This window comes from Cyprinus carpio, chromosome A16 (genome assembly GCF_018340385.1).
Source record: "Cyprinus carpio isolate SPL01 chromosome A16, ASM1834038v1, whole genome shotgun sequence".
NCBI classification, from domain to species: domain Eukaryota; kingdom Metazoa; phylum Chordata; class Actinopteri; order Cypriniformes; family Cyprinidae; genus Cyprinus; species Cyprinus carpio.
This window is the reverse complement of record NC_056587.1, coordinates 1,231,790-1,246,744: the sequence shown is the minus strand read 5'-3', so window position 1 is coordinate 1,246,744 and position 14,955 is coordinate 1,231,790. Positions and strand designations below refer to the sequence as shown.

Sequence of the window (14,955 nt, the reverse complement as noted above, 5' to 3'; positions counted from 1 at the left end):
TTCCACAGTTCATACACGACCACGCAGCTTGCTGGTAAGCAAAGCTGGTAAGGCTTTGTTTTTTCAGAATCATTTTGATTAATTCTGCTTGTAATCTGTGCTTGTAACACAGATCGTAGTTCAGGGAAGAAGGAGGCGGGAAACGGGGAACATTTAAACATGAAACTTTAATAATAAATAAACAAACACAAACGGAAGTAAAAGTGGGAGCCCCTCACAGACGACTGCCGCATAAACCATAATAAAACAACATAAATAGTTCAGGCCTTGTCCTCTCTCTCTGGTCCCTTCCGGAGGCAACAGTAACTCAAATAACCACACAATACAACCAAGGTTTATCGAATGCACAACACACCAAACCTTAAAGCAGATGGGATACAGCAGCAGAAGACACCAGGTGCCAATCCTGTCAGCTAAAAACAGCAAACTCAAGCTACAATTCACACAAGCTCATCAGAATTGTATGAAAGAAGATTGGAAAAAGGATGCCTGGTCTGACAAGTCTTGATTTCTGCTGGCACATTTAAATGGTAGAGTCAGAATTTGGCATGAACAACATGAAAGCATGGATCCATCCTACCTTGTATCAATGGTTCAGGCTGCTGTTGGTGGTGTGAAGGTGTGAGGATAATTTCTTGGCTCACTTTGGGCCCTTCAGTACCAACTGAGCATCGTTTAAACCCCACAGCCTGAGTATTGTTGCTAACCATTACCAACTGTCACAATCCCTGTTCTGCGTCCTGTGTTTTGTAAGGACTTCTATGTTGAAATGTAGTCTTAGTTTCTTTTGGTTCATGCTTCCTACACATGTTTGATTTATGTCTCTCCTTGTCTTGTTAGTTACTATGGTTACCCTGATTAGTCACACCTGTAACTAATTATCCTCATGATCTCTGTGTATGTAAGCCCTTGTGTTTCAGTCATGTTTTGTGAGTCGTTGTTTTCTGTTTTCAGAGTTCTTGTTCTTTTGTGCATTTTTTTGCCTGTTTCTCAGTTCTGTATTTATGACTGTTATTAAAACATGCGTGCAAGTGGATTTTTGTTCTTTTCTTCATCTCTTTGCATCGTAACACCTACCCTTTATGACCACAGTCAACCCATCTAGTAATGGCTACTTCCAGCAGGATAACGTGTCATGTCACAAAGCTCCAATCATCTCAAACTGGTTTCTTGAACATGGTAATGAGTTCACTGGACTCAAATGACACTTTCTGTGACTAAGATGAGACACTGACAAGCTAAAACTAATATAAAATTAAAAAACACAAGAAAAAAATTTATGAAAACTCTTTGTTAACAACACGAGACAGGACTAGAATTTTTTATTTTTTTTAATTTTGAGGAATATCATACATTAAAATGCATAATCTCTTTGTATAGGCTAACTGTCAAAATATCCCTGTCACTGGATTGAATAAAGGGGCGTTTGCATATCAAATCTCAAACAGCTGGTGGGTAGGCTAAAAAAAACTTGAACTGACAAACTGCAACAATGTCTTCAGCACCTGAAGGGTTAGGAAGGAAATGGAGAGAATCCATGTTGCTATAAATTAGGTCAGAAGGAATACCACAAATCTTAATGTATGATCCTATCTTAAAAAATAGCAAGGACAACACAGCAAGATGATATCCAACAAAGAAAAAAGGGATATGTAGAAGTGCTAAGAGTGCAATGTCAATACAGCCTGTTACCTTGTGTTAAGATATGCTCATTATGTCCTCAGCTGTATGTTAATGTAATGCTGTACTGTTCTGTGTTATGTATATGTGTATGCCACAAGGGGGCACTAAAGTGTTAGCTACAGAAGACGCGTTTGCGTTATTATGTTTGTCCCAGTTGATTTACAGTTCTCTCTTACTGAAGGCTGTCTGACCGTGAGACTAATGTGTCGGCAGCTAGAAAAAATAAATATGCCAAGAACAGCTACAGATGATCCATCTCTACCTTCCACTTTTTCCTTCGAATGCAACGCTAACTGAAACTATGAGTGTAGCACAACTGAACAGCTTATGGGCCCAGGAGTTGTTCGGAGGATAAGTTTGTTTGTAAGTTTGGACCGCGTGCTGACATGGCGGAAAAACGGAGGACATACAGTTTGCCTCGACTGACGTTCAACGGAGATGAGACTAAGTATGGGAGATTGGGATGTTGGGACATTTTCATTTATCAGGGCTAAAGGACAATGTGCTAAAAGAACCGCAGTCGAAAGCTGAGATAGCAGGGGATGCAAAGAAAAATTATGATGGATATGCTGAATTGATTTTACTGTTAGACGACAAAAGCCTCTCATTAGTTATGAGGGATGCACCCAACAACGCAATAAAAAAAGCTCTGGAAATATTGAGAGAATTTTATGCAGGGAGGGGAAAACCCCGCATAATCAGCTTGTACACCATGTTGACATCGCTCCAAAAGGCAAACGATGAAAGTGTAATGGACTATATCATCAGAGCAGAGACAACCATCACAGCACTGCGAAACGCAGGTGAAATGTTAGGAGACGGACTGTTAGTGGCTATGGTCTTAAAGGGACTGCCTGAGAGTTTTAAGCCATTCGCAATACATGTGGCGCATACAGGTGATAAAATCACGTTTGCGGAGTTCAAGACTAAACTACGTAGTTCTGAAAACAGAAAAGATAAAAGCAGCTGAGTCGAGTGACAGTTTGATGAAGACTCAAGGGAAAGCCGGACGGTGGCCTGCAAAGTCGAACGCACGTAGCTGGATCAAAGACGACAAAGAGATAGTGTGCTTCAAGTGTGGTACCAAAGGCCATCGAGCTAGAGGATGTCGACAGAAAGCGTGGTTTAGCATTTGCAGAAGTGACACACACAAAGACGCAACGTGTAGGCGTAAGGACAAGGACATTAAAGACAAAAAGGATGGTGCGAGTAAAACGTGTTGAGGACTACGTGTTTAAGATGAGAGACGGAGGGACCGGTGTCCAGCGGCAGCCGACACGCAGCATCCAGGAGAAGGGTCTAATGGTGGACACGGGGGCTACCTCTCATATCATCACGGACATAACCATGTTCAAGAGTTTCGAGAGCGCGTTCAGGCCAGAAATGCAGTGTCGAGCTGGCAGACGGCACTCGGTACAACGGAGTCGCTCAGCGGAGGGGAAATGCTGAGGTTTCCCTCATCGACAGCAAAGGACAGCAACGCAAGGCGGTGCTGAAAGATGCTTTGTTTGTACCGTCATACCCCCAAAGCATCTTTTCAGTGAAGGCAGCGACCACAAGTGGGGCTACAGTTGTCTTTAAAGAAGATAAAGACACCCTGATAACCAGAGACGGTACCAGATTTAACATGCACGTATATGGCAAGTTGTATTATTTGCATACCGGAGCTGAATCTAATGATAAGTGTAATGCATGTCACGACATACAAACATGGCACAAGATTTTTGGCCACTGTAACTATGACGATGTTCTTAAATTGCAGGGTGTTGTTGAAGGTATGCAGATGAAGGGTAAAACAGGCAGACCCGAACAAGAGTGTGAGGTTTGTATTTAGGGAAAGTTTGCCCAAACCAGAAATAGGTACCCTGATACCAGAACAAAGGCTCCCTTACAGATGGTACACACAAAACTTGCAGGTCCAATAGCCACAGAGTCAATAGACGGTTACATATATGTGCAGTCATTCACTGACGATTACTCTAGCGCAGTGTTCGTATATTTCCTAAAGAGGAAAAGTGACACCGTACAGGCTACTGAAAAGTTCCTAGCAGATGTATCCCCTTACGGGAAAGTGAGGTCTACAAATGAGATCTACATCAATCCACCAGAGGGTTACCAAGAGAAAGAGGGTATAGTTTACAAGCTAAAGAAATCACTTTACGGCTTGAAACAATCCGGGCGAAATTGGAATAAGGTTTTGCAAGATTGTCTAACTGAGAATGGATTCACTCAAAACCCAGCTGACCACTGTGTTTATGCCAAAGAGTCAAAAGGAGGGAAAGTGATCATAATTACATGGGTGGATGATTTAAATATTGCAGCAAGCAATCAAGAGAGACTGAAAGAAGTGAAAAAGATGCTTGCAGAAACGATTAAAATGAAAGATCTGGGCAAACTGAAACATTTTCTGGGTATCGAATTCAATCAGTCAGATGGGTGTGTAAAAATGCTACAGGAAAAGTACACTAACAAGATACTACAGCGTTTTAATATGCAAGACTGTAGGATCAGAGAAACACCCTACGAGCAAAAGTTAGTGTATACTGAGAATGCAGTAAAGATGAAAGATGTCAGAATGTACAGAGAAGCTGTGGGAAGCCTTATATACCTGACTACTTGCACCAGACCAGATTTGAGTTTCGTAGTGAGCAGGTTATCACAGTTTTTTGCTGAACCTACAGAGGAACAGTGGGTCACTGTGAAGCATGTACTTAGATATCTCAAAGGTACAGCAGAGAAAGGGTTAAGTTTTAGGAGAAACAACTGTGAGAAACTAGGTATACAAGCCTACAGTGATGCTGACTGGGCAGCTGATACCTGTGACAGACGCAGTACTATGGGGTACTGTGTGAGTCTAAGTCAAAACAGCTCTCTAGTCTCGTGGAAGACTAGAAAGCAGCCAACTGTGGCGCTATCCACATGCGAAGCGGAATATATGGCTCTGGCTTCAACCATACAAGAGTGTTTATACCTAGAACAGTTAGTGGGAGGTATAGATAACTACAAGTACACACAAACTGTAGTACATGAGGACAATCAGGGAACAATTGCTCTCGCCAAAAACCCTATAAACAGACGGAGATGCAAACACATAGACATAAGCTATCACTTTATCAGGTCTATTCTGAGTGAGGGAAGAGTGACCTTGATGTATTGTTCTACTGATAACATGATTGCTGATGTAATGACCAAACCTGTAAATAAGTTGAAACTGGATAGGTTTGCAGGTGCTCTTTTGGGGGATTGATATATGTATGACAGGGGTCCACGTTCATTCTACCTTCTATTTTTGTTTGTATAGCAACCTGAGTACAAGTGGGGGTGTTAAGATATGTTCATTATGTCCTCAGTTGTATGTTAATGTAATGCTGTACTGTTCTGTTCTGTGTTATGTATATGTGTATGCCACAAAGGGGCACTAAAGTGTAAGCTACAGAAGACGCGTTTGTGTTATTATGTTTGTCCCAGTTGATTTACGGTTCTCTCTTACTGAAGGCTGTCTGACCGTGAGACTGATATGTCGGCAGCTAGAAAAATAAATATGCCAAGAACGGCTAAAGATGATCCATCTCTACCGTCCACTTTTTCCTCTGAATGCAACGCTAACTGAAACTATGAGTGTAGCACAACTCAACACCTTGATTCAAATTTCTATAAAATATCTACCAAAATGAATGCTGGAAATTGCAGTTTGACTAAAAGTAATGACTAAAAGTTGATAAAAATGCAATGACTTTTTGACACTAAAACTAGACTAAAACTATGAAAGACAAAAATGACTATGCATTTTCGTCTGAAGATAAAGACTAAAACTAAATCAAAAATGGCTGTCAAAATTAACACTGCTACACAGTCACCAGATCTCAATCCAATAAAGCACCTATGGGATGTGCTGGACCATGGATGTGCATTTGTAGCAACTAATACATTTGAGACGTCACTGTCAGGTTGCTATGCTAGGGGTTACTTCTTAAATCAGACTTGACTGACAGACTGGTATTCTGACACCGCAAGCTTCATGCTTTCTAACCTTGCCTCCATTTTTTTCCCTTTTATGTTGCAATTTTTTTGCTTATTGTTCAAATAAGTTTATAAAAGTAGTCACATTCATATATATATACACACACACACACACACACACACACACACACACACACACACATACACAAAAATTAACACTAGGAAAATATAAGTATCAGATCAGAACTTGGTATCATCATGTCCTCAATATGTCATGACTCAGATCAGATCGGGGGCACAAATAACCTGAACGCAACATCCCTTATAATTTTGCCATAATCAAGGAGCCCTATATTAAGATCATACCACTATTATTAATCCAACAAGCAATTAAGTATACATTCCACTCCCAACTGTCCAACACAATGTCACATGAGTAATTAGAGTAATGACAGTACCAGTCCACTGTGTCTTTTCCATCCAGAGCCTGCAGGATCTCCTCCCTGCATTTCTCCTGGTGCTCAGGGTTACATGCCAGATTGTAGAAGATCCAAGATATTCCACTGGCCGTGGTGTCATGGCCTTCAAACATGAATGTGTCCACTTCAGCCCTGATATCCTCATCTGACAAACCCTGCTGATGCTCGTCCTGAGAGTGACACACAAAATCTGTGACAGCAGTAATGATACAATGGCACTATGCAATATGTAATAAAATAACAGCTATTTTCATTCAGTTTCTTTAAGTATAAATATAAAAATTGTGTTGGTATTTGGAAATATCATACTCGGGCAGACAGAAGAATATCCAAAAAGTCCATATATCGTTTGTTTTTAACAATGCCCTGTTCCTTCTCAATCTTCAAGACTTCTTTCCTCTTTCTGATAACTTCCGCTAAAAAAATATTAAGAAATTGAAATGACATGATAGCTTGATAGCTTAGTTTGTTACAGATTTACACGTACATTCGTAAATTTGGGGTCTGTGATATTTTGTAATGTCTTTGAACAAACTCTCTTCGATCACCAAGGCTGCATTTATTTGATTGAAAATACACAAAAATTTTGAAATTTTATTACAGTTTACTCAAGATGCTTTTAATTTAATTTGCTCAAGAAACTTTCTTATTATTATCAATGTTGAAAACAGTTGTGCTGCTTCATACTTTTGTGAAAACTGCTACATTTAGATTCTTTGATGAATAGAAAGTTAAAAAGAACAGCATTTATTTGAAATCCTTTACTGTCGTTTTTGATCAATTTAATGCATTCTTGCAGAATAAAAGTATTAATTTATTAAATAATAATAATAATAAAAATAAAAACAATAGAAACCATCGTACTGACCCCAAACTTTTGAACAGTAGTGTATATTCTGGTTTAACTAAGATATATAAGCAGGTATGGATATTATAGCCCATGAGCAGGCCCAGACTGAATCTATGGGCTTTCACAAAATCTGCAGAATTCTGAGAAATGGATTTAACTGGTTTTCAAACAGCTTTCCTGAGTGGTCAAACAGATGGATCAGCGGGATGCTCAAACCAACAAACAAGAATCTTGAAGGAACACTAAATGTTTGTCCCCCTAATCCATTTGGAGGGAGGGGAGGATGCATAACTTTTTATATATATTCTAGAAAGACATACACAGCCATATTCTAAAACTTCCAGAGCCTCATAAAATTCAGATGGTCAAAATTATGAGTTAAACCAGTCATTGCGTGGTTGGGCCTGCCCATGAGGTGCATGCATGACTGTGGCTTAGCAAAGAAACAACACCTGTATGACTGTGTGCTATTCTAGTCGCCTTCCTGAATTTGTATCCATGTGGACTGAGATGAAATATGGCCTTGCTGTGGTAAGGAAACACTCTGAACCTGACGTTCACCAAGTGGCAGAGGTCATACACCGCCTGGATGTATGGGTTGGTTCCACTGCAATGAGATCAGCGAGGTTATACTGAAAGGAGATGCATGTGTACAAAAGGATGAGGTAAAGGTGTATGAACTGACCTGTCTGTCTGACAGTTGCTGTTACAGCTGAACACACATTTCATGATGCTGTCCAGCGTCATCAGACTTACATGCTTAAAAAGTTCAAATGACTCTTCTGATTTGGCATAAACTTCCCACTTATCCTGAAAGACAGAAAAAGAAATGACTGAAACTATAATTAAAACTGATATACAGTAATAAAAAGATAAGGTTCATAATTTTAATTTGAGTTGAAGTGTATCATTTCTACACCACCAGCATCACCCAGCAACACTGTAAAAAATTATGTGATCAATAAGTCATAGCAGCATATGGTTAACTCATCAAAATAATGTAACCGATTTCAACTTTAAAAAATTAAGTTACACAAGATTCAACTCTCTAACTGATGCACTTGAACATTAGTTTTAAAGTTGAGGTAGGTAGATGCTGTTTAGTGTAAACAAGGAATTATAAAAATAATGACAGTTTCCAAACAGGTTTCTCAAAAAATCCTTTCACCTGCCATTGTTTGAACAAAAGAGCCATTATGTAATGGTGCCACAGAGAGAGAGAGAGAGAGCGAGAGTTTACAGTTTTTGGGCCAATCTTAGTAATGGCTTACTTAGAGTTCTATACATTACAATAGGATAGGATTAAGGGTTTTAACTATTCCTTTAACATACAAGCATGACTTTGGTTGAATCAGATACAAGTTTCACATAAGGCTTCAGAACATCATAATGGAAACCAGGAGTGAGGAGCCGTCTATGCCGAAACCATTTCTGTCCAGCAGACACAAGTAAGCCATCGCCTGAGGAGACATTCAAGAGTCACTTAGTTATAATAGGGTGTTTCTTCAACTTAGATTTTTATTAGAAGTTATATAAAGTTAATTTACTTGTTTGCTAAAGGGGACAACCATGTCAGTGAAGAACTCGATATGAAATTATTGTAAAATGGATTAAAAATACATAAAATACTTGACAATTTTTAACGAGACTGCCATTTTATTCTATAAATAAAATGTCATATCTGCCGCAGAATGAATGATGACTTGAGATGGTAGAAAACACTGACAAAACTGACATAAATCTCCCATGGTGTCTGTATATACACTTGACATTGTTAGTCAATAAATTAAATAAACTAATAAGAGTGTGAAAACTGTGTATGAGTTTATTTTCTGAAAACCCACAATGACAGAACTGACCGTAGTTGAAGAAACTCAGATTGATCTGTTCAATCATCATTAAAACCGTGGTCTTTTGTGTGATCTTACCTAACCAAGGGATGAAAAACTTGTATGCATAGTCATCTTTGGGTTCTGTCAATAGAGCAAAAAAAGTCATTTTAAAATGCTTGTTTTGGTCAATTAGCCTGTAATATAATTCTGAAACATGTCAATTGATCGAACGGATGAGCACCTGTTGTAGAGAGAATGGTCTTCACATATGATGGGTGGTGGACATTCAAAATGGACAACGATGGGCCAAACCACAGCGGAAAAGCAAAAGGATACTGTCCACTCCACTTCATAATCTTTTCCAAATCATGTCCATCCTGTCGAAACTAGAAAATTTTGTGCAACTGTTATAAAGTTATTAAAAGGGTCATATGATGCAATTTCAGTTTTTCCTTTCTCTTTGGAGTGTTACAAGCTTTTGGTGCATAAAATCTGTAAAGTTGCAAAGACTAAAGTCTGAAATCCAAAGAGATATTCTTTAGAAATGTTAAGAGTCAAGCACGCACTCCTAAAATGGCTCGTTCTAACACGCCCCCACATCTCTACGTCACAGTGTGGGAAGATTTGCATAATGCCGCCCAAATGTTCATGCAAAGAAAGAAGGCGTAACTTTGATTCTCGCTGTTGCCGCTGCTGCTATGTTGTGGAGACGCTGTGTGTTTCCATGTGAAAGCGAAAATACTTTGTTTGGCCTTCCAAAAGAGGACACAACTCTAAATCAGTGGTTAAGTTGTATTTACAACACTGTTTCAGAACAGTTCAACCCAAATATTCAGATGTGCATAGCACATTATATGGAGGACTGTTTTCTGATCCTTGTTTGTCGTTTCTCCAATCACAAATGCGTAAAAAGACAGTATAAGTCAGCGATTCTCAATTCCAGTCCTTGCGCCCCCCTGCACATTTTGTATGTTTCTCTTATCGCTTCAGGCATTTGTTCTATTCGTAAGTGCCCTGCGAAGTGGACATGCAAGGTGTGAATTTAAATTGTATTTATTTACAGAGAGGTATATGATGTCACACTTGTCCGTGTGTGAAGAAGTTGCTGAGCGCAAATCCATGAATGAATGTTCCGAGGTGAGGTAAACTTCAACAGATTTTCCTGCTCAGGGAGTAGGGAGCAACGAACACTGTGTAGGGACCATGTCAGTGGGAATAGTGATTATAATCAGTAATTATGTCCCCACTGGATGCAACAAATGCCACGTTTATAATGGGTTTTAATGTTTTTGTCTCTGCGCTCCCGAACACACCGCATCACAGTATAGTAAGAGGCGTAACCTTTCCATCACACGCTTGAGGTATTTGGCCAATCACAATGCACTGGATAGCTGGCCAATTATAGCATACCATAAATTCCAGAAATACAATCAATAAAGTACCAAAAATGGAAAATAATGTTTTTTAAACCTTAATTTTAAAACTTAAACTGCATAAACCCATTTCATTACACCAAATACACAAAATAATGTTCTGTTTAGCAACATCATATGACCCCTTTAATTTCACGAGAATTCTTCAGATTTCTGCTGAAGAATGTGAATGCAATGAAAGGCTACTCTGTTTATTGCAGTACAATAGAATTATGTAATTGTTTAGTTGTAGTGAATAGACAATGGCTCAGGCATGAGGCTTCGAATATAATGAGGTCAAATGGGAGAAAGTTTTATTCATTTTACAGTATCACTGTAATATGATTTTCTAATTCAAACAAAGATTATTGGACTACGATTTACAGGAAAATACAACTTCAGTCTTTCTACTTCAAAATGTTGCGTTTAATTCAGTGTGTTATTTTTTAATTAATAATAAGTGCAAGCAAATTCTTAGCCAAACTTGCTTCTACACCATTTTTTTTTCTTCCCAGAAATGGCAACACAAAATACATGCGACAACTTGCACTGACCTAACAACTATACCAATATCATCCTTTTCTAAAAAAACAAATCAAAAAAAATTTCTCTACCGGTGCTAAGGGGGTGCTAGACCAATATGTGGGGGTGCTAAGAAAATAAATGATATTGATGATGTCAGAGTTACGTCATAAAGAAATTGTAATTTTTTTAAAATAAGAGCAGCTACGGTACACTTCATATTCAACAGAAGTGTAGTTTTAATTTAATTTATTAAATTAATAATTTATATTATATATGTTATTATTATATACTGTATATAGTAGCCGTCCGGGTAAATGCTGTCTTCTCCCCATGGTTTCCTGGGCTGCGTTTCCTAAATTCTTCGTAAGCATAAGAAGTTTGTAAAACGATCGTACAACTGATCTTAATATTATGGTCTGTTTCCCAAAAGCATCGTTACTTAAGTAGCACTTGAAAATCATTGTAGATCTACGAGTGGTCTGGAGTAATCATAAAGCCCTAAGTGCATCGTAAGAAGACCGATTTATGCGGTCACCTGCAGGACAATTGGCAGATTACACCTTTAACTTTATTCAAGTGCTTTATTCATGTGATTATAGTTAAATGGGATAAACTAAATAATAAGTAAAAAAATAAAACTAAAATATATATATATATATATATATATATATATATATATATATTATATTATATTATATTCGAGCTGTCTGGAACGCAGCATTAGGCTAACTTTTCAATAAACAAGCGTGTAGGCCTACTACAATTACGAGCCATTCTGTAAGGTGACATTTCAGCACTTGACAAATGGATAGCGACTCCTAAGTAGCACTTAAATCACGGCTACCTGTGACTGTGTTAAATGCATTTTTGGGAAACACACGTCGAACAATAAAGAAAATGCTCTTAAGCACTAAGATCAATCGTTATCGGCAAACCCTGCCCTGGACGTTGAAAGTAGCAGCATGTGAAGCAGAATGCACAGTCCTTTAAAATAGAATATTACAGCCAGTTGTTATCCTCATTAGAGCCCTGCACGGGCCTCAAATTTAGGCCCTAGCCCGGCTCTGGCCCGAGACGCTCAGGACCTAGCCCGGACAGTGTCCGACAGCTTATCAGAATTACCGACCCGTACAGTCACTGTGCAGGTTTCTCTTTGTGAGGTTTGGTTAGCAGTGACTGAAACACAGCTTTACACACAACTGTGAGTCTGCATGGAGAGGATCTTAAGACAACTATCTGCTGCTCAGCAGTGGCTTTTTTACAGCTGCCATTACAATACAGTTAATTTGTTTGACAGAAAACTTTCCTTAATAAATCTTTATCTGACCAAGATCTCCTGTGCTCTAAGTCACTCACGAATCTTTTGACAGTTCAATAATTTCTCTTTGCTTTTCGCAAAATATTGTTTGTTTTGATGCCTTTTGCAAGACATTGCATTTTTTCATACTTTTCATATTCAGAAAGTTATTCCTTCATTACCATATTTCATGAGAACTGTGACTTGCTTAATAATGTGGAACAACCTCTTCAAGTAGGGTTTCCATTTACCTCAGAAGACCTGGCAAACTATTGACCAAACCTGTCTGAGATTAATCCCAGTTATCTAAAAAGATGTGAAAAACCACACAAACAAAAATCTGACTCTTTATTGTACCAAAATCCTATTGATATATCAATTGCATAATAATTTGGAACGCTGTGTAATATAATCATTATAACAATATTTCATACAGTAGCCTATGTGTGCTCTGCAAGTATATTGGCACAATAAAAGGAGAGAAGCTAAATGAGCCCAAGCCCGACCCGAGCCCGATCTTTTAAAAAAAAAATGGCCCGAGCCCGGCCCGAATGGACTCAGCGTTTTGGGCCCTGTCGGCCTTGCAGACCTCTAATCCTCATACCATCTACGATTAAAGTAGCGATCCTGCAGTCCAACTTTTGTGGCTGGATAAAGTTGAAGAAGAGGGCGTCTTGGTTCTTCCACTGGTGACTGGCTCAAATCAGTTGGCGTGATAACTACTATGGTAGTGCTAGTTGCGGCCGTGGCTGCACCTGTGGAGCAGCTAGCAGCAGCAACAAACTGCTCCTCTCCCTCAAGTCTTGATTCGGGAGTTTCTCTCTCAAAACTTTCTCTCTCTGACTCCTTTTTATTGTCTCCTTCTTTGGCCCCCTAAGAGACATGTGTTCATGGATAAAACTTACAATAATTATTATAATTGAAAAAAGAAGCATGATTTGACTTTTTTTTAACCTCTTAAGACCCTGCGTACTCATATGAGAACATTATACAGTATTTTAGTGAATTTCTCTGAGACCATACATGCAACAGTTTTAAGTCTGGATGTCCTGTACAGAGCATATTCAGGGCTTTTCAGAAATACCAAATTATTGGATATTTCACCATGACCACTCCCTCTCCTTGGTCTTCAAAAATGTCTGAAATTAATTTAGTGACACTCTTATGGAAATTTTATAACATTTTGTAATTATCTTTTAAATCTGTCTAATTTTTAAATTGTGTGTCATAAATCAACATCTCAGGAAAATGTTATGGGGTTTCAAATCAAAATATCACTTTCTGTTACGTAACAGGATGTTGATTTTCATACATGTCCTCATATGAGGACACCGGGGCTAAAAGCATGATTATTACGCACTTAGAGACATAACAAATGAATAGGGAAAGAAATTATATTTCTATATTCTATGAAACATTATATATTATTATGAAAATTTTGTCAATTATTACTCCCATTATTACACTTCTTTTTTCATTACATGTTGCCCCAAAAACACATTAATATCCAAATTAGATTTAGTTTATAGATACATTGCATATAATGAGAAAACCTGTTTAAGGCAATTTTAGACACATTTTGCAGAAAAAAATAAAGGTATATCAAATCATTCTGTTATAAGATATTTGAGAATCATCTTTATACAAAGTTTGGTAAAAAAATAAAATAAAAAATAAAAAACCCTTGAAAACTAAAAATGTATTGGTGATTTAAAAAATCAGTTGTTTTTGCCTATGCATGTTCATTCATGTCTTTTTATTTTTTATTTATTTATTTAAAGAAATTGAGTCCCAATGTCCTCAACCGAGGACATAGCATAACTTCTGAATGAAATATCTATGTACATTATTTTTAATGCTTTAAACAATGTAAAGACATGGAAAAAAAAAAAAAAAATTCCCTAAAACTTTTTTCTCTGGTTTTCAGAGGTTAAATTAGATTAACTTTTGTGAGTTTTAACCTACTTAAATGTCTCCAAAGCTTAGCTACAGAGATATAGTTATTGATTATTCATAGCTGTGGTTGTGTTTACCTCCTTAACATGTCCGAGGAGCCAGTGTGCAGGAGGTCCTGGAAAAGGCTCCAGAGCTCGCATCCCCCTCCTCCTCTTAACCAATAATTTAACCACTATCACAGAACAAGCAAGCAACACTAGTGCAAAGACATGATTCACGGAGAGCGATGGCAAATTCAACAGGAGACTCGCGTAAAGCTGCATGACTTGACGTGAGTCCGTCTGATCTCGATGTGGGGTTGGGGCTAGAAGGGGAACAGCTATGGCTGGAAAGTCAGTAAGTTAAGGGAGAGGGACGGACTTTCTATTGGACTGCCTTTTATACAAGAAATAAAGAACTTCATCAGGTTTCCTGAGAGCTAGTTGCTATGGATACACTGTAAAAACACATTCTCAGGTAACTTCAAAAATGTGTCATGACAGCTAAATAAACATGTTTTATTCAAGTCGATGCATGATTTAGTATCACTGAATCAAGTTAATTAGTTTAAGACTAACAAAGGTATTTTTTAAGGGTAAACTAAAATATAAATCAAATAATTTTTAATTAAACTTGTAGCCCATGTCATGTATTTAAAACAACAAAATCTATTTGTAATTATACATTTATAATGATAAAGGTGCAATTAAGCATATTTAAAATATTAGTTAATGCATAATAACACAGAAGTTACAATAATAATTAAGTAATTTACATGTGCTTTAGCATAATCAACACACCAAAATAAGTGTACTTTTGTATTAAAACATAATGAATTAAAATGTACTTTCAATGAAACTTTTAATTTAAAATTATTACAAAGTGCCATTTTTTTTTTAAAGGTGTACTTTTAAGTACACTTAAGTGGTGTTTCATTTCATTCATATATTATCTGCAAGAACAGTTTTTAAGAATACACTTA

The 14,955-nt window shown here is 37.7% G+C and overlaps 1 protein-coding gene across 1 annotated transcript in view; it reads right to left on the bottom strand.

The window, feature by feature from the left end:
- LOC109102385 (cytochrome P450 4B1) overlaps positions 1-14,324 on the bottom strand; it is a 28,672-nt gene extending 14,348 nt beyond the window's left edge. Inside the window, exons 1-8 of the mRNA XM_042771962.1 lie at positions 14,072-14,324; positions 9,046-9,190; positions 8,901-8,945; positions 8,305-8,432; positions 7,658-7,782; positions 7,425-7,579; positions 6,432-6,538; positions 6,102-6,292 (exon numbers count right to left, since the gene is read on the bottom strand). Of these exons, the coding sequence (XP_042627896.1) occupies positions 6,102-6,292; positions 6,432-6,538; positions 7,425-7,579; positions 7,658-7,782; positions 8,305-8,432; positions 8,901-8,945; positions 9,046-9,190; positions 14,072-14,257 (1,082 nt within the window). The 5' untranslated portion in view covers positions 14,258-14,324. The remainder of the gene's footprint in view (positions 1-6,101; positions 6,293-6,431; positions 6,539-7,424; positions 7,580-7,657; positions 7,783-8,304; positions 8,433-8,900; positions 8,946-9,045; positions 9,191-14,071) is intronic.
- Positions 14,325-14,955: the final 631 nt, after the last annotated feature.